The 24855-nt window shown below is 40.0% G+C and overlaps 1 protein-coding gene across 3 annotated transcripts in view; it reads left to right on the forward strand.

The window, feature by feature from the left end:
* The window catches only part of TUBGCP4 (tubulin gamma complex component 4), a 45158-nt gene that overhangs the window by 5736 nt on the left and 14567 nt on the right, over positions 1–24855 (forward strand). For 2 of the 3 annotated variants that reach the window (XM_079911947.1, XM_079911948.1), the window contains exons 2-9: positions 4234–4362; positions 7253–7375; positions 7763–7816; positions 8258–8314; positions 11098–11177; positions 12595–12796; positions 15498–15663; positions 15902–16026. In XM_079911947.1, the coding sequence (XP_079768073.1) occupies positions 4234–4362; positions 7253–7375; positions 7763–7816; positions 8258–8314; positions 11098–11177; positions 12595–12796; positions 15498–15663; positions 15902–16026 (936 nt within the window). Of the gene's footprint in view, positions 1–2761; positions 2870–4233; positions 4363–7252; positions 7376–7762; positions 7817–8257; positions 8315–11097; positions 11178–12594; positions 12797–15497; positions 15664–15901; positions 16027–24855 lie in introns of those variants that run through there. The other variant, XM_079911949.1, reaches the window with a different exon arrangement.

Here is a 24855-nt window from a genome sequence, read left to right on the forward strand (position 1 = left end):
CAGGAATATAGGAGAAAAATATTCAGGAGGTAATTGTTTGTGCCTGACTGTCAGAAGTAAAAAGAGACGAAAGAATATGGGAACAATAGCTGCCTTCCTTTTTTTCTTATAAAATAGTCTCAGTCGGATATTTTCCTCCTTAAGTTCTCAGCTTTAAAGTTACTTCTCAGAAAAACCTTCTCTGACCACCTCTTTAAGTATACTCCTTATGCCATTATTTTCTATCACAGCAGCTTGTTCATTTCCCTTATAGGACATCACAATTCATATTATTTATTGTTGTTACCTATGTTTAGTCTTTCTCTCACATAGATTGCCCATGGGGGCTAAGACCACAGTGGTCTTCTTCATAGATGTACCAGGAGCACCTAGTACAGTTTCTGCCACATAGTAGGTATTAAGCTATTTGTGAAAGAAAAAAATTCCACCAAAATCAGCAAATATTGCATGCTTTTTGCAGAATGGTGTTTTTCACATTTCGATAAAGGGAAAAATTGTCATGAATGCCCAGTGTTGATAAAAATAAGTTTATTGTAATATTGAATATGTATACACATTAAGCTAAGTATAAACTCAAGCATATTGCTCTTTAACAACTGTAAAACCGGTTATTTTTACAAAGTAAATAAAACTATCAAACTGATCAATTCAAATTGACGTTAATCTAATGCAGCTTCTCAGCATTGGCACTACTGACATTTTGGACTGGATAATGTGGGGGCCGTCCTGTGCACTGTAGGATGTTAAGCAGCATCCATGGCCTCTACTTGCTAGATGCCACTGGTATCCCCTCAGTTGTGCAACCAAAAATATCTTCAGACATTACCATGTCCCTTGGGGGCAAAATTGCCCCCACTGAGAACCACTGATCTAATGTAATATATACTGTTGTTTTGCTAAAACTAAATTGTCAACATTGAGTTAAATGGTAGAATGACTTTTCTGCAGATCTGGCTCTCTGTTTTCTATTTTGACTTCAGTAACTCTAATGAAGAGAATGCCTGTTCATATAAGTAGGTTGTACCAAATGGTACCAATAACTTTAAGGTATCGTTTGTTGTTTCAGAGTAACCAGACCTGGAACTTTTCTAAAACTCTGCCAACAAACACTGCTCAAATGCCAATTTTTTTTTTTTTTTTTGCTGTACGCGGGCCTCTCACTGTTGTGGCTTCTCCCGTTGCGGAGCACAGGCTCCGGACGCGCAGGCTCAGCGGCCATGGCTCACGGGCCCAGCCGCTCCGCGGCACAAACCCGCGTCCCCTGCATCGGCAGGCGGACTCTCAACCACTGCGCCACCAGGGAAGCCCTCAAATGCCAATTTTAATAGGAGTATCACTTAATAACTGAGTAGAGCTGTCCTAATAATAAAAAATTGCTGACATGTATTGAGCACTTGCTATGTGCTTGGCACATGTGATTTACATGTATTAATTTATTTAATCCTCACAATTATCATCTTTATAGGTATGAAAACTGAGGCACAGAGGGGTATTGCTTGCCTAAGATTTCAAGCAAGTAAGAGGCAACTCAGGGATTCACACCTCGGCTGTCTGGCTCCAGAGATCAAGTTCTTAAGGACTATGTCATGCTACCTCTTAAGTTGTTAACTTGAAGATATGGTTAGCATTGTGTCATTAAAATCTACATTAAATGGATTCCTAATCAAATTATTGTGGAATCAGTAACAGAAAAATTCTTCTTTGCCTATTTATTACTACAGTTACTGTCACATAAAGATGGCTTCCACAAAATACAATATGAATGTGAAATATTCTGAGTTCCTTGGGAGTAGTAAATATGTCTGATTTTGTTCACTATTTAATCTTGGACTGTTAGCGCAGTGCCTGGGATAAGTACGTAGTCACTAAAAGTTGGTTGATTCTCCAAAGAAGATATACAATGGGCAACTAGTGAAAAGATGATCAATATCACTAATCATTAGGGAAATGCAAATCAAAAGCACAATGAGAGGGGCTTCCCTAGTGGCGCAGTGGTTGAGAGTCGGCCTGCCGATGCAGGGGACATGGGTTCGTGCCCTGGTCCGGGAAGATCTCACATGCTGCGGAGCAGCTGGGCCCGTGAGCCATGGCCGCTGAGCCTGCGCGTCCGGAGCCTGTCCTCCACAATGGGAAATGCCACAACAGTGAGAGACCCGCGTACCGCAAAAAAAAAAAAAAAAAAAGCACAATGAGATATCATTTTATACCCTTTAGGATGGTTATTACCAAAAAAACAGGAAATAACAAGTGTTGGTGAGGTTGTAGAGAAATTAGAACCCTTGTGCATTGCTGGTGGAAATGTAAAATGGTACAGTCCCTGTGGAAAACAATATGGTGACTCCTCCAAAAATTAAACACAGAATTACCAAATGATCCAGCAGTTTTATTCCTGGGTATATACCCAAAAGAAGTGAAAGCAGGGACTCAAATAGATATTTGTAAAGCCATGTTCATAGCAGCATTATTCACAATAGCCAAAAGGCAGAAGCAACTCAGATGTCCATAGACAAATGAAGTGAATAAACAAAATGCGGCATGTACATACAATGGAATATTATTCAGCCTTAGAAAGGAGAGACATTCTAACACATGCTACAACATGGATGAACCTTGAAGACACTATGCTAAGTGAAATAAGCCAGTCACAAACGGATAAATATTGTAGAGTAGTCAAATTCATAGAGACAGAAATTAGAAGGGTACTTACCAGGGTGTGTGGGGGAAGGAACAATGGGGAGTCATCATTCAAGAGGTACAGAGTTTTAGTTTGGGAAGATGAAAAAGTTCTGGAGATGGATGGTGGTGATGGTTGCACAACAAAGCGAATGCACTTAATGCCACTAAACTGTACACTTGAATGGCTAAAATGGTAACTTTATGTATATTTTGCTATGACTTTTTTCTTAGTTGATTGAATGAATACATTCTCCCACTACTATTTTTCTGCTTGAACTGCTGTGAAATCTTTACATACCATACTAGGCTATCATTTGGCCATGATTTAAATTAAAAATACAAATGAAAATATGGACACTAAATTATATGTCCAGTTATAAGGTGCTTTTACAGATTATAATATGCTACGTTAATTTTACATTTTTATCAAAATGAAAACAAAATTTAAATTTTCATAGAGAATTTGTAAATCCTAAGAATATGTCTGAGAAACCTCTGGAATCTGCAGAACCGAGAGTGAGCAATATTGCTTAAGAGACTTTGTTGCAACCAGATCAAAAACCCCATATATCCTTATAGACCATCCCAGGAAGATTCCATAAGGAATAGGTAATATACTTAGCCATGAAAAAGAATGAAATCTTGCCATTTGTGACAACATGGATGGGCCTGGAGGATATTATGCTTAGTGAAATAAGTCAGACAGAGAAAGACAAATACTTTATGATTTCACTTATATGTGGAATTTAGAAAACAAAACAAACAGACAAACATATGCATAGACAGAAACAGATGCATAGATACAGAGAACAAATGGTGGTCGCCAGAAGGGAGAGGGATAGGGGGAGGGATGAAATAGGTGAAGGGTATTAAGAGGTACAAACTACCAGTTACAAAATAAACAAGTCACGGGCATGTAATGTACAGCACAGGAATATAGTCAGTCTTTTTTTTAAATAAATTTATTTATTTATTTATTTTGGGCTGCATTGGGTCATTGCTGCTGCGCGTGGGCTCAGTAGTTGTGGCTCGCGGCCTCTAGGGCACAGGCTCAGTAGTTGTGGCACACGGGCTTAGTTGCTCCGCAGCATGTGGGATCTTCCCAGACCAGGGATAGGACCTGTGTCCCCTGCATTAGCAGGCAGATTCTTAACCACTGTGCCACCAGGGAAGCCCCTAGTCAGTCTTTTATAATAACTTAGTATGGTTTGTAATCTGTAAAAATACTGGATCACTATGTTGTACACCTGAAACCAATATAATATTTATACTAAAATTAAAAAAAAAAAGCAGGTAGTAGTGGCTGCCTCTGTGGAGGTTGACTTATTTTTCATGTATACCATTTTGTACTGTTTAAATTCTTTACCATGCATTACTGCCTAGTTCAATAAATAACTAAGTTGGGACTGGGGAACAACGTCTTTGTAGTGATTTGGAAATACTTTTGTTATCTAGAACTTACCAGTCTTAAATAGCTATCTTGCAAAGGGAGACAATCGTTCTAGTGAGCAATGAGTAGCGGGCATCAGCGTTTTTAACATTATTCCTCTCCTGCAGGTGTCACAGGACTTCCCATTTCTCCATCCCAGTGAAACCAGTGTCCTGAATCGACTCTGCCGGCTGGGCACAGACTACATTCGTTTCACCGAGTTCATTGAACAGTACACGGGCCATGTGCAGCAGCAGGTAGGTTCCTGTTCTCAGGGAACGTACACCTCCCCAGGGCTGGAGCTATGTTAAGCTTTCAGTGAATCCATTGGTAATTCATGTGATGTAAGTGTCAAGAAGTTATGAATTTCTCATCACTGGAATTATTCAAGTGAAGGCAAGGTGACTGTACCTCAAACAAGGGGAAAATATACATGGGGACCAATTTAGGCAGATGGATGTAAGAGAAAGTATGCTTTGCCCAAGTTTTAAGAGACCTGAATTAAATCAGTTTGAGCTGGACCAGAGTTCCAGTCCCAGAGGTGAAAACACAAAGCATTATTTAAAATTCCTTTGCCACTTTGCTTCTAACTACCGTAGTTACATTGAGGCAGGCAACTAAAATCTTCAGGCTTCCTTTTTCTTATTTGTAAATAAGAGTTAAACTGGAGAAGGTTTTGGCATGTGGTAAGACTTAATAAATATTATTGATTAATATAAATTAATTGGAAGTCAGTGCTTTATAGTGTAGTGGCCAAAGATTTGTTTCCTGTCCATCACTTACTGGCCATAGACTGCTCAGCAGTAACCTGAGGCTCAGTTTCCTTACCTATAAAATGGGGATAGATAGTACCTATCTAATAGGGTTGTGGGGATTAAACAAGGTAATTCATGTGAAGTGCCTGGCATATAGTAGACACTCAAATTTTTTTTTTTAAGAGAAATTTTAAAGTTCTTTTTTACTTTTAACAGTCTGCAATTCTGTCAGTGGTAAGTAAGAAGATTGCTGCATTGTGTGACTCTGATTCAATGATGACTATTTCCCAGTGGAAAGAATGATTCAGGTTGAAGAGAAAGGCAGAGACTTCTAGAAAGGAAAAGGAAGGATAGTTTTCTGAAACAATGCAGTCAGTACCACCTGGCCCCTGTTATATAAACTGGTTGTCAGGCCCTTGGTGGTAATCTATGGACAAAGGAGTCAGAGAATAATGGCTTATATTTTCATCTCTGGGACAGGGATTCTGATTCAAACAGATTTTGTTGCAGAGAAAAGAATTTAAAATCTAATCAATGCCAGGGACTTCCCTGGTGGTGCAGTGGTTAAGAATCCGCCTGCCAAGGCAGGGGACATGAGTTTGAGCCCTGGTCCAGGAAGATCCCACATGCCACAGAGCCCGTGAGCCACAACTGCTAAACCTGCGCTCTAGAGCCCGCGAGCCACAACTACTGAGCCCATGTGCCAGAACTACTGAAGCCTGCATTCCTAGAGCCCATGCTCCACAGCAAGAGAAACCACCGCAATGAGAAGCCCGTGCACTGCAACGAAGAGTAGCCCCTGCTTGCCGCAACTAGAGAAAGCCCGCATGCAGCAAGACCCAACGCAGCCAAAAATAAATAAATAAATTTATATTTAAAAAAACCTAATCAGTGCCAGTTTGCTATGAAGTCATAATGAGAACACAATGATCAAAGTTGGAACCTGTGTACATATTAATATAGATGAAAAGGGCTCTTTAAGTGTTTGTATAACACTTAAAAAAAACCAAACCTGTCCTATATTCGTGTGACGATGTGGATCTTATATGTGAATTCCTACTTTCCCAAATTCTAAAGATATTTGTAGTACCTTTTTCTTTTTTGAAAAGTAAAAGCAGTCTCATTTTTTCTTTCATTTTGTGATAAATGAAGACATTCAGCTCTCTGGAATGACACAACCAAAACAAAATCACCTGGTTGTAAGCCAATCTGGTCTATTTCACCCTATGCCTGTGCTATTCTTATTATAGCTGGGAACATTTATCTCCAGGAACTACTAGTATCCTCTGCAGCATCCTCTGGCTACAGTGTGCCTTATAACCTCTGAGCCCAAGCTTCCTACCACATTTGTTGCTGAATTCTGCTATGGTATCTACCACCACCAGAGCCTGATCATGCAAATCAGTACATAGCCAGAAAGGCTAGTCATCATGGCCTCTAGTCAACTGTTAACTGCAATTCCCCCGTGTAGAAAAAGAATGCTTTTACAAAGAAACTGCAGCTTTCTGGAAAGACAAACCATATTTGTTAATAGCCTCTTGGTGAGTGTCTTCTAACTCCCCACGTTGGCTATCAGGTTCGTGTTTTTGATGAATTGCCATCTAGGCAGGAGAAGGGTTGTTAGAAGGAGGACTGAGGTCATTTTATTTATTCAGTAAATAGTTACCATCTGTTCAAAGAACTGTGCTAGGAAATGAAATGCAAAGATGAACAAAGTGTGGGCCCTTGCTTCATGAAGCTCTTGGTCTAGTGAGGGGACAGATAAACAAAAGTTCAGTTCCAGCACTAAACAGGGATGCTATGAAAGCAACAAAGGGGAGCTATTAATTCCCTAGGGAGAGTTAGAAAGGGCTTTTCAGGGAAGAGATGCTGGAGTTGGGTCCTGCAGGAAGAGTAGGTATTTGTCACAAACATGAGTTACAAGCAGACTACACTCATTCACAGGGGTGAGAGAGAGAAACAAGGCACATTCAGGGAACTGCTGAGTAATTTGTAAATGAAGATGTGAAGTTGGAAGCAGTTAAAGATAATTTTAGAGAGAGAGTAAGGGCCAGAAGTTGTATACCATGTAGAGGAGTTTAGATATTATTCTGGGGCAAGGGGAAACCACCAAAGGGATTTGAGCTAGAAGTTATAAGGTTAGAATTGAGTTGTTGGAAAACCTCTAGTGACAGTATGGAGTAATACCTGGTTGTTTGTAACATCTGAGCCACTTGGAAAATGAAAATATTATCACATCTTAAAAGGTCTCTTCAGTCAGGTATTCCTCTCATTGAAGCACTGCTTTGATAGGGAATTATTTAAACAAAAAAATGCCATTAATAAAGGATAATGTCTTCCTTGGGTTTCAGGGTCTGAGCTGAAAAGTTGACTTCTCTTTGTTTGATTTCAGGATCACCATCCATCTCAGCAGGGCCAAGGTGGGTCACATGGAATCTACCTAAGGGCCTTCTGCACGGGGCTGGATTCAGTTTTGCAGCCTTATCGCCAAGCACTGCTTGATTTGGAACAAGAGGTGAGAAGAAATACGGGAAGGAACACCTCTGGGACAGCAGATGAGGACATGTTCCTGATTTGTAATGCCCTTTGATACGGTCAGGTGGTTAAGAATGAGCTATTTTCTGCGTGGCTGGAGGGTAAGTGTGCTCTCTGTGATTGCCCAAGCCATGATCAAAGTGGCAAGTGGATCACGGCAAAGGTTCCTGAGTGAGTTTAGAAGAGCCCTAGCTTTGGTTTTGTTATCACCTGAAAATCAACATTAATAATCTTCTATAAATGATCAATTCTCAATACCCTAAAATGAACCCTAAGCCTACTCTCACATTCGCTTCCGGTTTTCATAGAAGAAATAGATTCAAGATATTTTATATGGAGCCATAATCAGAGTGTTTTTTTGTTGCAGTTCCTGGCTGACCCCCATCTCTCCATATCACATGTCAATTACTCCTTAGATCAGGTATGATGCCCAGATAACAAAATGCTTTGGAATCTGTTGATATCATTAGAATAATCTAACTTAAAATATTATTTTTGAGAACTTTTTTCCTTCTGGATTCAGAGCTCGGCATTTGATATTTTGTGTGCTTTCCTAGATCAGAACTGTTTGAAAAGTTCCAAATTTAGTGAAAACTTACTGTGTGATGTTAATGCTCTAGACTGGCCTCAGTATTAGCAATTATGCTAGCCTCAAACATAGAAACTGCTTCTGTCTGCCATTCTCTTTCTATCTGCAGCCAACCCCTGTAGCAAATTGCCTTAGGATACTGGATCTTGGCTGTTCTGTGGTATTGCCATCTTTATGTTAAGTGGGACTATTTAAAAACAAAGGCATTTCCTGAGTTAATTTTTTTTCCTTGTATTTGATTATATACCATCCTAATTATTCTCTCCTTTGCAGTTCCAGCTCCTTTTCCCCTCTGTGATGGTTGTAGTAGAACAAATTAAAAGTCAAAAGGTGAGAATTTTCCTTTTTCCTTTTGCTCTGGTAAGCACCAAGGAAATACTCGTAATTAATTTTCCTTTACATTCTTTTTTGAAGAGCCTAGTTTTCAGAAGTTTTTATTATTTATTCATTCAGTGATATCTGCTTGAGTATCATGCTAAGTATCAGGAATGCAAAAATAAGTTAGGACCCTGCCCTTAAGCACCTCCTGGTCCAGAAGGTGGGGGAAATGATAATACATATACCCAAGAATGCTGCTGGGTAAGAGAACAATGCTACAGATACTTGGAGGTGAGAGCATTTTACACTAAGGATTCAGAACTGTTGGATATGGATCTTGAAGAGAAGCAGAAAGTTAATCCTTAGAAAGAAAGAAGGTAGTAGGTTTATCGTTAGGGTACTGGCAGTTTTCTGAGAATTCTTAAATCATTGGGTGAAACCCAGCTGTTTATTTTATTAGTTAAATATGCCTATTCTTATCACAAGTTTTTATTATATGCATTGAAAAGTTAGGGTCTCCAGTGTCCAGAGAATGTCTTTTCTGGGTAGAATTAATAATTCTGAGATGCTTTGAGATTTTACATTAGAAGAAGTATCTGCTGGTTCATAATTGGATCAAAAAGGACAGATGGATTAAATATGTTTAGTTCATTCATGTTCTTAAGCTGTTATATTTGTGCCTTAGCTTATTAAGAGTGTTCATTTGAATATAACTAGTTAACTAGTCAGTTTGCCAGGTTGCTACTTCATTTTTTTGCTGTATAAGAAACTTACCCTCGGCTGCATTCATTCTGTGCTAGCAGAGCCAGCAGGGGATGCAAAGCTGATGGCCCTCATCAAATAACATCGAGCTTTTATTGTGCACTTGTTGCATACCAGGCACTCTGCTAAATGCTTTACATACATTATCACAGTCAATCCTCTAAAAAATCAAATAGGTTAAGGAATGTGCTTAGGGTCACACAGATGGTAGTAAATGGTACAACTAGGATGTAAACCCAGGGCTGTCTGACTCCAAAGACTATGCTCTTAACCACTCTACTAAACCATCTCCCAAAATTGGAGGGGAACTTCTAGGTAAGTGGGGTTAGTGTAAGGGTCCATACATGCCGGCACATCTCAGTTGACTTTGAGCTTCTGTTGGCCAAAGGAAGGAGAGTGGAAAATGAGTAGAGGGATTGCAGATGGGTGAACCTTCCTTCCTGCTGAGGAGGTTGTAGGAAGCTGAGTGCTAAGGCTCTAAAAAATGAGGTTGTGGGTGAGAATGGGGGAGTGCGAACAGGCACAGGGGATCCTTTTAGAGTGATGGAAATGTTATAAAACTGGATTACGGTGATGGTTGCACAATGCTGTAAATTTACTAAAAGTTGTTGAAAGTACCCTTAAAATAGGTGAATTTATTGTATATAACTTATACCTCAATAAAGCAGTTAAAAAAAAAAAGCAGAGGCAAAAGGACATTGAAAGAGGAAGCAGATTTTTAGAAAAGTGTATACCTTGTAAGTAGTCTGGATTAGGCCTTAATCTGAAGTAAGAGCTTTCTTTACCTCTTTTCTTGGAATTTCAACTCTAAATGATTCTGGTTTTTCCTTAGTGCAGTAGTTCTCACTTCATTGTGCCTTAGAATCACCTGGAGCAGATTGTTAAAACCAGATCGCTGGGCCCTACCCCAGAGATTCTGATTCAGTAGGTCTGGAGTGAGGCCCAAGAATTTGCATTCCTTACAAGTTTCCAGGTGATGCAGATGCTGCTGGGGGATGGGGTGGGATGGGGAGGGGCAGGGAGGTGGAGGGTCCATACTTCGACAACAACTATTGTGATGTTGTGATTTATAATAAGAAATATAGATTTGGTCTTCGTCCCGTTTCTGGCACAGAGCTTCTAAAACTCAGAATTTACTAAGTAATAAGAGCAATAAAGGTGACTTGATATTCATAACAAACCCCTTTCTACCACACCTGAGTTTGTTAATGAGGTGATTTTGGGAAAGCACTTAATATGGGGCTGGTTGCCAGGGGAAACACCCACGTGATCGGAGGGTTGGAACTTTCAGTCCCACCATTCCCACCTGACCTCTGGGGAGAGAGGAGGGCAGAGAGCAGGGCAGAGAGCTAGAAATTGAGTTCAATCACCAATGGCCAGTGATTTAATTAATCCTGCCTGTGTAATGAAGGCTCCATAAAAACCAAAAAGGACGGGGTTTGGAGAGCTTCCAGATTGGTGAGCCAGAGTGCCTCTATGTGCCACGATGCCGGGCAGAAGCTCCTTTGTTCGGGACCTCGCCCTGTGTATCCTTTTCATCTGGGTGTTGACTCGTACCCTTTAGTATCCTTCATAATAAATAGGTAATCTAGTGAATAAGTGGGTTTCCTGAGTTCTGTGAGCTGCTCTAGCAAATTAGTGGAATCCAGGGAGGGGGAACCTCTGATCTATTAATCAGCCAGTTGGAAGCACAGGGAACAACCTGAACTTGTGATTGGCGTCGGAAATGGAGGGCAGTCTTGTGGGACTGAGCCCTTAACCTGTGGAATCTGATGCTATCTCTGGGTGCATAGTATCAGAATTGAGTTGGATTGTAGGACACCCAAGCTGGTGTCAGAGGATTGCTTGGTAGTGTGGGGAAACCCCCCACACATTGGCATTGGAGTCAGAATCAGAACTATACAAAAATCTTATGAGAAAGTTTATCCCCATTCTCTGCAGATTGTGCCCTCTGGATTGAATATAGAATATGAGATTGTGCTACATGAACTATTAAAATGGAATTCAGCTTGACAAGGCTGTATTTTCCACAGATTCATGGTTGTCAAATCCTGGAAACAGTGTACAAACACAGCTGTGGAGGTTTGCCTCCTGTTCGCAGTGCACTAGAAAAGTAAGTCACGGCTTCATTGGGGTTGGGAGGCGGAGTGGGTGGTCAGGTGACTTGATTTTGCACAAGTTTTATTTTCAGGTCATCTCAGGTTTCCTTCTGGGGAAAGTTATGACCAGGATGGAAAAGCCCCATGAGCAGAGGAGCCCATGTAATCCTTACGGTGGCTCAGAAATTGCAAAAAGGGGGTTTTAATAAAGTGTTGAGTATCGAAGCAAGGCTCTAGATGACCTTGAGGCAGTCCTTTTTCATTTTTGGATCTCATTATCCTTGGAGAATTTCCACTACATGTGCTGGATTATGCTTAGCTATGTCTAAACATGTGTATTTTGAGTAGCTTTATAATCTTATAATGCCACTCTTAAAAATTTTATCCTAACAAAATTATTCAAAAGAAGAAAATAACCATATGCACAATCATTATTCACTGCAATGTTGTCTACTATATTAAGAAATTAAAAAAAAAATTAGAAAATTACCAGCAGCAGAAGAAAGCTGATTAAAGATATATTCACTTGATAGACTATAATGCAATTAAAATTACAAATACTATAACAACATGTAAAAATATTTTTATAATACTATCTGAAAAAAAGGATACAAAATTTTATGATTACAACTGTATTAAATGTGGAGTATGATCAAAGACTGCCTGTAGAATGTTCCACAATCTGGATTTTTCTGATTATTTCCTCATGATTAGATTCAGGTTGAACATTTTTGGCAAGAATACTACATAGGTCATATTATTTCCTGTTACAGCATATCAGAAAGCACAAAAAATAAGTTTGTCCCATTACTGGTGTTAAGTTTCATCACTTGGTTTAGGTGTTTTCCACCAGATCACTCTGTTTTAGAGGGACGTTTTCCCCTTTGTCATTAATATGTTACCTGAGATGTGATCCCTTGAGACCATGTGAATCTATCCCATTCTCCAGCAACCTTTCTGCATTTTGTTTCAGTCTCTGGATTTTGTTGGATAATACTTTTTCAGGTATATCAGCTTCTCACATACTGAATCTACTTTCCTTATGTGATTCCAACAAAAATAAAAACTAATTTAATACTGTGTTAGCCAAAAAGAGACTCCTGTAAGTCCATTTAATTTTAAAAGGAATCATCCATTTTGAAACTTACTTTACTCAAAAAGAGGAAAAAAAATGTGCTTCTTCTAAAAGACTATCAGAACATTTACTGAACATTTCAGACTTTAGTACACTGGCTACAAGTTTGGAAATTTAACCACTTAGTTCATCCGCAGACATTTAAGTTAAAATAGCACAATTATTTTTAGCTTAATTGGTCATTTCCCTTCTGCTGACCAAACCCTCAGGCCTCTGTTTATCCTGTAGCAGTTTAAAGCATGGGTTTAGTGTCCTCTTAGTGGACTTCTAAGGCTCTTGCTTTCCTCTCCACTCAGAATCCTGGCCGTGTGTCACGGGGTCATGTATAAGCAGCTCTCAGCCTGGATGCTACATGGACTCCTCTTGGACCAGCACGAAGAGTTCTTTATCAAACAGGGTCCATCTTCTGGTAATGTCAGTGCCCAACCAGAAGAGGATGAGGAGGATCTGGGCATTGGGGGACTGACAGGAAAACAACTGAGAGAACTCCAGGACTTGGTGAGAGCCCAACCAGAAGCCTAACCTGCTCCTGCCAGGAGTTGGAAAAGTCTACAGCTAGATGACCTTTTGGTGACTTGCCCCTGCCCCCAGCCCCCAGCTCATCATAGCCTGGGTACCTTCCATAAATTCTTTAGATGTAAACACTTGGCTTTATCTTAGCTTAATACTTAATGCCTAACAATGTGAGACTATAAAATAGAAAATATATTTGTGAGATTCCTTTTGTTTCCCCTCTTCCTGGTATACGCGTTTAAGAGAATAAGTCTTGTCTCTTCAGGTAGTCTTGTAGGTACCCAGAGCTTTTACATGCAGTTTAGAGTTTTGATTAGGCTCCCCAAAGTCCTGTATTGTTCTTATCCATTCATCCATTCATTTATCCTGTTACAACATTTTATTGAATGCCTGTTACATGCCAGGTACTGTTCCACATGCCACAACTGCATAAACAAATAAAATGTAGTAGTCCCTGTCCTTAAAGAGCTTATAGTTTAGTGGAAGATATATTACCGTGTACTAAGTGCTCTGGAAAGAGTAAGTATGGGTATCCTGGGAACATGGTCTTAGAGTAACTAGAGAAGGCTTTTCAGTGGAATGTATGTCTAAATTGCAAAGAGTTTGGGAGGAGGACTTCCCTCACGGTCCAGTGGTTAAAACTCCAAGCTTCCACTGCAGGGGGTGCGGGTTTGATCCCTGGTCGGGGAACTAAGATCCCACATGCTGCACGGTCAAAAAGAAAAAAAAAAATTCCAAGCATAGGAAAGGACTGTGTAAAGTATACAGAGGCCATGAAGGACATGGCTCATTTGGGGAACCATTAGTGATTCAATTGAGAGAGTCAAGTAAATAAAGGCTGAGATGTAGAGTGTAAGGGACAGTCGGGGGGCGGGTGTGGGAAGTGGCAGTCAATGAAGCTTTTGAGATGAGCAGAGGTAAGATCATGAAAGCCCTTGTAAACAATGGGAAGGAATTTAGACTTGAGCCTGAAGAGAGCTGGGAACCGTGAAGAATTTTAGGCAAGAGGTTAACCTACCTCTGTATGTTAGATCAGACTTTATGATAGATCACTCTAGAAACTGTGTGGGGAATCGTTTTTTTAAAAATTAAGATTAGCAGCAGGTAGTTCAGTTAGGAGAATGTTGGGGACATTAGCTGAAAAATAATGGTGGCCTACACCAAGGGTGGGAACAGTAAATATGGTGAAGAATAAAGAGGCTTGAGAGATATTAAGGAGCTGGAACAGGTAGGTCGTGGTGATTGATTGGCTGTGGGTCCAGAGGAAAGAATCAAGGATGATACCCAAGTCTCTGCCTGTAGTAGTGGGCGAGTGGTGATGATAAGGAACATAGATTGCTGGTGTCAGGGGAAAGAAGATGGGTCTAACTTTGGACACATTGAGTTTGAGGTACTTGTAGGAAATGACCAGTGGGCTGAGCCTAGAGCTCATGAGAGTAATCTAGTTTAAAGTCTTAGGAGTCATCGGCATACAGAAGTTTTTAATTTGGGGTTCACGAGTGGCGTCAGAGGGTCTGTGAAGTGTACGGTTATATATTTTTCTGGAAGGTCCGTAGCTTTTATAATTGCAGAGTCCTGTGATGCAGAAAGATTAAAAATATCTCTTATGATGATCATTTCAGCCTTAGAAGAAGATGTGATTGTCTAGGAAGAGTGTTGAGAGCCAGAGGAGAAGAGAGTCTAGGATAGTGCCCCGAGGCACACCAGCACCCAAGCCCAAAACTAAAAGGGTGAATAGCAGAGATCAAAGTTAGGAGTATGGAGCCTAAAGTTCCAGTTGGAGCTGGATAAGGGTCAACTCAAAAGCAAGTCAGGGAACAGAAGGGGCCTGAGTGAAAGTGGTGGTGAGTGGGCTAGATCAGTGGTTCTCAAACTGGAGAGTGCCTCAGAATCACCTGGAGAGCTAGTTAAAACACGGACTGCTGGGCCTACCCCCCAGGTTTTCTGTAAATCTGGGGAGGGGCTTGAAAATTTGCATTTCTAACAAGCTCCCAAGTGAGGCCAATGGTGCTGGTCCAGGAGCCAGGCTTTAAGAACCACTTGGCTAAATGAGTCAGGCTTGTGTAAAGAGCTGGGCAGAGCAGGCATATGCACAAGATAATAAATCGTAGACATGTAGATCTGGAAAAAAACAAAGATCAATTATTCCATGGTACAAGTAAGGAGACTGGGTTCCAGACCTACTGCACAAGTTTTGTTTGTTTGTTTCTTTGTTTGTTTGTTTTTTGCGGTACGCGGGCCTCTCACTGCTGTGGCCTCTCCTGTTGCGGAGCACAGGCTCCAGACTCGCAGGCTCAGCGGCCATGGCTCACGGGCCCAGGCGCTCCGCGGCATGTGGGATCTTCCCAGACCAGAACATGAACCCGTGTCCCCTGCATCGGCAGGTGGACTCTCAACCACTGCGCCACCAGAGAAGCCCCTGCACAAGTTTTTACACAGTAGCCAAGGCAGAGGGCTAAAATCCTAATGTTAATAAAACCACTGCTATTTCCACCATGCTATCTTGCTGCCTAAAAATGGAATACATTTCTCTAGCACCAGTAATGTAACAATTATGCAACTTCATATTTAAAGTCCCTGCTTCTAGAAAATGTAAATCACGGGTTGGGAGACCTGCCGGATGTTTCCTTGCTTTCCCTTTCTCACTTCCTACGTCATCTCTGATACGGATTATTTCTTTGACCAGCGCCTGATAGAAGAAGAGAACATGCTGGCACCATCTCTAAAGCAATTTTCTCTGCGAGTGGAGATTCTGCCGTCCTACATTCCAGTGAGGGTTGCTGAAAAAATCCTGTTTGTTGGAGAATCTGTCCAGATGTTCGAGAATCAAAATGTAAACCTGACTAGGAAAGGTAGGAATCTCCTTGCCCAACTGTACCCCATCCTCAAAGGCTTACTTGATGCTGTGTGGCCCCAAAGTCTGCCTGGGCAGGGTGGGTGGTTACTGACCTTTATGTTCTGAGATTTCAGCACAGCTGTGAGTGACATGCTTACCTGAGAGGCAGGTGAAATAGCTGTGGCACTGGGATGAGAAACCCTTGCCTGCGCAGGTTCCCTGTCTTCCTTTGACAGTGCCTTCCTGTTTTGCAGGATCCATTTTGAAAAACCAGGAGGACACTTTTGCTGCAGAGCTGCATCGTCTCAAGCAGCAACCCCTCTTCAGCCTGGTGGACTTCGAGCAGGTGGTGGATCGTATACGTAGTACTGTGGCCGAGGTTTGTCTTTCTTAGTATATTTTCTTCGGAAGAAAATAGGTTAGTTCCCCCAAAATTGAGTACTTGACTTTTGTTTCTTCTTCATGTGATTAGAACTTAGCTTGGAGGGAATTGAGAGAGTTGAAGGGCAGGAAGTAGAAAATAAAAGCATTCTCTCTGTTTTTAATAATAGAACTGCCTTAGCCTTTTCCCACCTGACAGGAGTTTGATTGTTAGCTAGTTAGTTAATTAGTTGAATAAAGGGAGGTCTTGGTTTCATTTCAGACTGTCAGCATTTTGAGTCTGTCTGTATAGTTGGCAATGACTTCAGGAAATCAACTGATTCTGACTAAATTTAGTGCCTTACTTATATTTTAGAATGGCTTTATTATATATCCCTTAATTTATGGATATGATAATTTTAGGAAGGCAGAACAAGTAACATTTTTCCATTCTTATAAATGAAAATAATTCTCAGAAAGCTAACTTCTCTGATGTCACATAGTGAGTAACAAAGGTGGGCTCAGAAACAAGTCTTTGACTCCTAGTTCAGTGTTTTTAAGTGAATTGTGCTTCATCCACCAACTTAAATTGTGACCAGTAATTTTTCAAATGGGCATATGTTCTGTGGCGTATAATAAGATTTGATGCACAGGTGTGTGATAATGTGAAATGAGATCTTTTGTTAGTTGTGTTAACTTATTAGTGGTTTTCAACTCTGGCTATGCATAGAACAACGTGGGGAAATCTGAAAACATGCACTTGCACCAAATCCTTACCTCCAGAGTTTCTGACTCATAGGTCAGGAGGGAGTCAGTACTGGTAGGTACTTGTATTTACACCAGCCAATCAACAAACCTCTGCAGGTGATTTTGAAGCACAGGGGCACTAGGGTCAGTGTCTAAAATTGCTAAGATTAGTGTCAGATATACTCATGTTGGAAGCACAGTAATCTATCATGAATATGATTTCCTTTTCTGGTCACTATCTCAAAAATTCCAAGGCACTGGAGACAGAGCTGTGATGTAGACATAGAATATTAGATCTTGAGGTGACCTTGAAGTATCACTTGATTTGATTCCTTATGGGAAAGTAAATATCTAAACTACCCAGAATACATATTTCTGTCCATTCAGACTTTCAAGACACTGCCTCTCCATCTATAGCCAAGGCAGCTGTTGTCTAGGGGACTGGTGCCTTCACTCCCTTTCATCTTACTGACTTGATTTCTCTTCTGTTATCATTTTTGTGGTAACTCTTTAGGAAATATAGTTAATGGAGGAAAGTAAAATTTTATTAAATGAATAACATAGAATTTCAAAATTGTTTCCTTGGGAAATTTTGAAACGCATATGTTGCTCAAAATTATATTTCCAGTTTGTAAAAATGATAGACAAAGAATTGAAGCTCAGACTCTTGGAAGCTAATACTTTGACAGCTATAATTGTAACAATAATAACAGCTTAAAGTAATAAAAAGAGAGTGTACCAGGGAGGAAAAGGGAACAGTGTCTTGCAAATACATATCATACTCACCCCCTTTTGGAGCTCCTTCTCTCCTTTTTCATTTTTTAAAAAGGTATACATACCATATGAATCTTTATATAAGGTTTAAAAACAAGCAGCGCTAATCTGGTGTTAGATGTCAGGATAGCATTTGCCTTTGGTAGGTGGAAAGGACATGGGTGGGCCTTTCAGGATGCTGGTTATACAGGTGTGTTCATTTTGTGAGAATTCTTCAAGCTGTAAGCTTACAGTTGGTGCACTTTTCTGTATGTATTTTAGTACTTCAACAAAAATATTTAAAAAATTAATTGCTAGATACGTAATAGGTTTTTTTTTGTTAATTTTATCTCTAGTTGGTTACTACTTATATAGAAAAATTGTGGTATTAATTTTTGTAGGTTAATCTTATACCTGGCAACTTATTGAAGTCTTTTTCTTTTTTAGTTTTAATGGTTTGTCTGTTAATTCTATTGATTTTCCTCACTAATGATCATATCATTTGCAATTATTGAAAGTTTTACAATTTTCCTTCCAATTTTTCAACTTTTGCTTCTTTTTTTTCTTACAGCCTTAACTAGGATCTCTAGTACGGCATTCAACAGCTGGGTTGATAGTTGATATAAGCTATGTTAAACAATAGAGGTGATATGGGCATCCTTGATTTGTTGGTTCTTAAAGATAATGCATCTAAAGTTTCTCTGTTACTTTAGTGTTTGCTGTAGGCTTTGGCACATGAGTTTATCAAGTTTAAAAAAATTACCTTCTCTTCCTAGTTTGCTGTGAGTTTTTATAATAAATAGATGTTGAATTTTATCACTGCTTATTCTCTATCAGTTAAGGTGCAGTTTTTTTGTTTTGTTTTTTTTGCGGTACGCAGGCCTCTCACTGTTGTGGCCTCTCTCATTGCGGAGCACAGGCTCCAGACGCGCAGGCTCAGCAGCCATGGCTCATGGGCCTAGCTGTTCCACGGCATGTGGGATCTTCCCGGACCGGGGCATGAACCCGCGTCCCTTGCATCGGCAGGCAGACTCTTAACCACTGCGCCACCAGGGAAGCCCTAAGGTGCAGTTTTTTGCTCTGAGTTCTTTTTCTCCTTCAGTCTATTCATAAGGTAAATTCCTGTTTAGATTTTCAGATGTTGAATCTTCCTGAGATAAACCATACTTGAGCGTGATGTTTTATTTTTTAATGTACTGTTGGATTTAGTTAGCCAAAACGTGTTTGGAATTTTTGTATCTACATTTACTAGTGAAATAGACTATACTTTTCTCTTCCTGTATTGTTCTTATGTGGTAGTGGAATAAAGATTATATAAGCCTTATAAAATGAGCTTGGTGTCTATCACTGTTTTCCTGTTTTTTAGAACAGTTAATGTAAGACAAGAATTTTTACTGAAAGTTTGATTGAACTAACCTGAAAAATTATGTAAGTTAGGTTTTTTTAGGAGAGGAAATCTTCACTGATTCAATATATTTAAAACCTATTAATCTATTTAAGACATTTATTTCTTCTTGTAGCACTTTTGGTATTTTCTACTTTTCAAGGAACTTACCCATTTCATCTAAATTTATTTGGGACTTCCCTGGTGGTCCAGTGGTTAAGACACCATGCTTCCACTGCAGGGGCCACAGGTTCAATTCCTGGTCAGAGAACTAAGATCCCACATGCCGTGCACCGTGGCCAAAAAATAAAAAAAAAAAAAAATGACAGCCACTGTAACAGGTGTGAGGTGATATCTCATTGTGGTTTTGATTTGCATTTCCCTGATAGTTGGTGATGTTGAGCATCTTTTCATGTTCCTGTTGGCCATTTGGATGTCTTCTTTGGAAAAAAGCCTATTTAGTACCTCTGCCCATTTTTCAACAGGATTGTTTGGGGGTTTTGGTTGTTGTTATTGAGTTGAATGAGTTCTTTCTGTGTTTTGGATTTTAACCCCATATCAAATATATGATTTGCATATATTTTCTCCCATTCTGTAGGTTGCCTTTTCATTTTGTTGATTGTTTCTTTTGCTGTGCAGAAGCTTTTAAGTTTGATATAGTCCCACTTTGTGTTTTCTTTTTCTTTTGTTGTTTGTGCTTCTGGTGTCACATCCAAAAAAAATCATTGCCAAGACCACTGTTTTCTATTTTTTAATATTTATTTATTTATTTGGCTGTACCAGGTCTTAGTTGCAGCATGCAGGATCTTTTTTTAGTTGCAGCATGCGGGCTCTTAGTTGGAGCATGCCAGATCTAGTTCCCCGACCAGGGATTGAACCTGGGCCCCCTGCATTGGGAGTGTGGAGTCTTAACCACTGGACCACCAGGGAAGTCCCGCCAAGACCAATGTTGAAGAACTTCTTCCTTACATTTTCTTCTAGGAGTTCTGCTATCAGGTCTTACGTTTACGTCTTTGATCTATTTCAAGTTAATTTTTGTGCATGGTGTGACACAGGGGTCCAATTTCATTTTTCTGTATGTGCTTATCCAGTTTTCCCAGCACCATTTGTTGAAAAGAGACTATCCTTTGCCCTTGGGTGTTCTTGGCTCGTCAGATATTAATTGACTATATAAGCGGGGCTTTGATTCTAAGTTTTCTGTTCGATTGCTCTATGTCTTTTCCTGCCAGTTCCATACTGTTTTATTTTTTTATATTGGAGTATATTTGATTTACAGTGTTGTGTCAGTTTCAGATATACAGCAGAGTGATTTAGTTATACATACATCTGTTCTTTTTCAGATTCTTCTCCCATGTAGGTTATTACAGAGTACTGAGTAAAGTTCCCTGTGCTATCCAGTAGGTCCTTGTTGATTATCTATTTTATATATAGTATTGTGTATATGTTAATCTCAACCTCCTAATTTATCCCTACCCCCCACCTTTCCCCTTCGGTAACCATAGGTTTGTTTTCTAAGTCTGTGAGTCTATTTCTGTTTTATAAGTAAGTTCTTTTGTATCATTTTTTTTAGATGCCACATATAATTGATATCATATGATATTTGTCTTTTCTCTGTCTGACTTACTTCACTTAGTATGATAATCTCTAGGTCCATCCATGTTGCTGCAAATGGCATTATTTCATTCTCTTTTTATGGCTGAGTAATATTGCATTGTATATATGGACCACATCTTCTTTCATCATTCATCTGTAGATGGACATTTATGTTGCTTCCACGTCTTGGCTATTGTAAATAACGTTGCTATGAACATTGGGGTGCGTGTATCTTTTCAAAGTATGGCTTTCTTCGTATGTATGCCCAGGAGTGGGCTTGCTGGATCATATGGAAGCTCTATTTTCAGTTTTTTAAGGAACCTCCATACTGTTCTCCATAGTGGCTGTACCAATTTACATTCCCACCAACAGTGTAGGAGGGTTCCCTTTTCTCCACATCCTCTCTAGCATTTATTGTTTGTAGATTTTTTTTTTTTTTTTTTTCAGTACACGGGCATCTCACTGTTGTGGCCTCTCCCGTTGTGGAGCACAGGCTCCGGACACGCAGGCCCAGTGGCCATGGCTCATGGGCCCAGCTGCTCCACGGCATGTGGGATCCTCCCAGACCGGGGCACGAACCCATGACCCCTGCATCGGCAGGTGGACTCCCAACCACTGCGCCACCAGGGAAGCCCCTGTTTGTAGATTTTTTGATGATGGCCATTCTGACTGGTGTGAGGTGATACCTCACTGTAGTTTTGATTTGTATTTCTCTAGTAATTAGCAGTGTTGAGCATCTTTTCATGTGCTTTTTGGCCATCTGTATGTCTTCGTTGGAGAAATGTCTATTTAAATCTTCTGCCCATTTTTTGATTGGGTTGTTTGTTTTTCTGATACTGAGCTCCATGAGCTGCTTGTATATTTTGGAGATTAATCCCTTGTCGGTAGCTTCATTTGCGAATATTTTTCTCCTATTCTGTGGGTTGTCTTTTTATTTTGTTTATGGTTTCCTTTGCTGTGCAAAAGCTTTTAAGTTTCATTAGCTACCTTTTTTTTTAAATTACTCTAGAAGGGGGTGTCCAAAAAGATATCACTGTGATTTATGTCAAAGAGTGTTCTGCCTATGTTTTCCTCTAAGAGTTTTATAGTATCTGGTCTTATATTTAGGTCTTTAATGCATTTTGAGTTTATTTTTGTGTATGGTGTTAGAGAATGTTCTAATTTCATTCTTTTTTTTTTTTTCTGGCTGGATTGGGTCTTTGTTGCTGTGCGCAAGCTTTCTCTAGTTGCGGTGAGTGGGGGCTACTCTTCATTGCGGTGTGCAGGCTTCTCATTGTGGTGGCTTCTCGTTGTGGAGCACGGGCTCTAGGCACGCAGGCTTCAGTAGTTGTGGCACGTGGACTCAGTAGTTTTGGCTCACGGGCTGTAGAGCGCAAGCTCAGTAGTTGTGGCACATGGGCTTAGTTGCTCCATGGCATGTGGGATCTTCCTGGACCAGGGCTCGAACCTGTGTCCCCATTGGCAGGCGGATTCTTAACCACTGCGCCACCAGGGAAGTCCCAGTTTGCTAGTATTTTGTTGAGGATTTTTGCATCTATGTTCATCAGTGATATTGGCCTGTAACTTTCTTTTTTTGTGGTATCTTTGGTTTTGGTATCTTTGTCTATTTTGGTACCAGGGTGATGGTGGCCTCGTAGAATGAGCTTGGGAGTGTTCCTCTGCAAGTTTTTGAATTAGTTTGAGAAGGATAGGTGTTAGCTCTTCTCTAAATGTTTGATAGAATTTGCCTGTGAAGCCATCTGGTCCTGGACTTTTGTTTGTTGGAAGTTTTAAAATCATTGTTTCAATTTCAGTACTTGTGATTGGTCTGTTCATATTTTCTATTTCCTGGTTCAGTCTTGGAAGCTTGTACCTTTCTAAGAATTTATTCTGTTTCTTCTAGGTTGTCCATTTTATTGGCATATCGTTGCTTGCTGTAGTCTCTTATGATCCTTTGTATTTCTGTGATGTCTGTTGTAACTCCTCCTTTTTCATTTCTAATTTTATTGATTTTAGCCCTCTCCCTTTTTTTTTTGTTTAAAGATTTTTTTTGATGTGGACCATTTTTAAAGTCTTTATTGAATTTGTTACAATATTGCTTCTGTTTTATGTTTTGGGTTTTTCACCACGAGGCATGTGGGATCTTAGCTCCCCAACCAGTGATTAAGCCCGCACACCTTGCATTGGGAGGTGAAGTGTTAATCATTGGACTGCTAGGGATGTCCCTCCCTTTTTTTCTTGATGAATCTGGCTAAAGGTTTATCAATTTTGTTTATCTTTTCAAAGAACCAGCTTTTAGTTGCAATGTTTTCTTCGTCTCTGTTTCAATTATTTCTTCTCTGATCTTTATGATTTTTTCTGCTAACTTTGTGTTTTGTTTGTTCTTCTTTCTCTAGTTGTTTGAGATTTTTCTTGTTTCCTCAGGTAAGACCATATTGCTGTAAACTTCCCTCTTAGAACTGCTTTTGCAGTGTCCCTTAGATTTTGAATCATCATGTTTTCATTTTCATTTGTCTCTAGGAATTTTTCAATTTCCTCTTTGATTTCTTCAGTGATCCATTGGTTGTTTAATAGTATATTGTTTAGCCTCCACATGTTTGTGTTTTTGTTTTTTTCTTGTAGTTGATTTCTGATCTCATAGTGTTGTGGTCGGAAAAGATGCTCGATATGATTTCAATTTTCTTAAATTTATCAAGGGTTGCTTTGTGGCTTAGCATGTGATCTATCCTGGAGAACGTTCTGTGTGCACTTGAGAAGAATGTGTATTCTGCTGCTTTCAGATTGAATATAAATATCAATTAAATCCATCTGGTCTAATGTGTCATTTAAAGCTTCTGTTTCCTTATTAATTGTCTGTCTGGATGATCTGCCCATTGATGTAAGTGGGGTGTTAAGTCCCCCACTATTATTGTGTTACTATTGATTTCTCCTTTTATGACTGTCAGCATTTGCCTTATATATTGAAGTGCTCCTATGTTGGGTGCATATATATTTATAATTGTTATATCTTCTTCTTGGATTGATACCTTGATCATTATGTAGTGTACTTCTTTGTCTCTTTATAACAGTCTTTATTTTAAAGTCTATTTTGTCTGATATGAGTATTGCTGCTCCAGCTTTCTTTTGATTTTCATTTGCATGGAATATCTTTTTCCATCACCTCACTTTCAGTCTATGTATCCCTAGATCTGAAGTGGGTCTCTTGTAGACAGCATGTATATGGGTCTTGTTTTTGTATCCATTCAGCAAGTCTGTGTCTTTTGGTTGGAGCATTTAATCCATTTACATTTAAGGTAGTTATTGATTTGTATGTCCTTATTGCCATTTTGTTAATTGTTTGGGGATTTTTTTTTTTTCTTTTTTTTGTGATACGCGGGCCTCTCACTGTTGTGGCCTCTCCTGTTGTGGAGCACAGGCTCCGGGCGCGCAGGCTCAGCGGCCATGGCTCACGGGCCCAGCCACTCCGCGGCATGTGGGATCTTCCCGGACCGGGGCACGAACCCGTGTCCCCTGCATCGGCAGGTGGACTCTCAACCACTGCACCACCAGGGAAGCCCTGGGGATTGTTTTTGAAGGTCTTTCTTCTTCCCTTCTTCTTTTGTTCCCTTCTCTTGTGATTTGATGACTATCTTTAGTGTTGTGTTTGTATTCCTTTTTCCTTTTTGTGTGTATATCTATTGTAGATTTTTGGTTTGCGGTTACCATGAGGTTTGATATAGCAGTCTATTATATATCCAAGATTGTTTTAAGTTGCTGGTCTCTTAATTTCAAATGCATTTCCAGTATCCTGCATTTGTACTCCGCTCTTCTCATGATTGCTGGTGTTTTTTAAAATAAATTTATTTATTTTGTGCTGCATTGGGTCTTCATTGCTGTGCATGGGCTTTCTCTAGTTGTGGTGAGTGGGGGCTACTCTTTGTTGTCGTGCGTGGGCTTCTCATTGTGGTGGCTTCTCTTGTTGCGGAGCACGGGCTCTAGGCATGCGGGCTTCAGTAGTTGTGGCACACAGGCTCAGTAGTTGTGGCTCACGGGCTCTAGAGCGCAGGCTCAGTAGTTGTGGTGCACGGGCTTAGTTGCTCCACGGCATGTGGGATCTTCCTGGGCCAGGGCTCCAACCCATGTCCCCTGCATTGGCAGGCAGATTCTTAACCACCGCGCCACCAGGGAAGCCCTGCGATTGCTGGTTTTGATATCATATTTGTGTATGGATGATTTCTACCTTTACTGTATGTTTGCCTTTACTGGTGAGCTTTACCATTTGTAATTTTCTTGTTCCCAGTTGTGCGCTTTTCTTTTCCACCTAGAGAAGTTCATCTAGCATTTGTTGTAAAGTTGGTTGGTGGTGCAAAATTCTCTTAGCTTTTGCTTGTCTGTAAAGCTTTTTATTTCTCT

This window comes from Stenella coeruleoalba (genome assembly GCF_951394435.1).
Source record: "Stenella coeruleoalba genome assembly, chromosome: 2".
Lineage (NCBI taxonomy): Eukaryota > Metazoa > Chordata > Mammalia > Artiodactyla > Delphinidae > Stenella > Stenella coeruleoalba.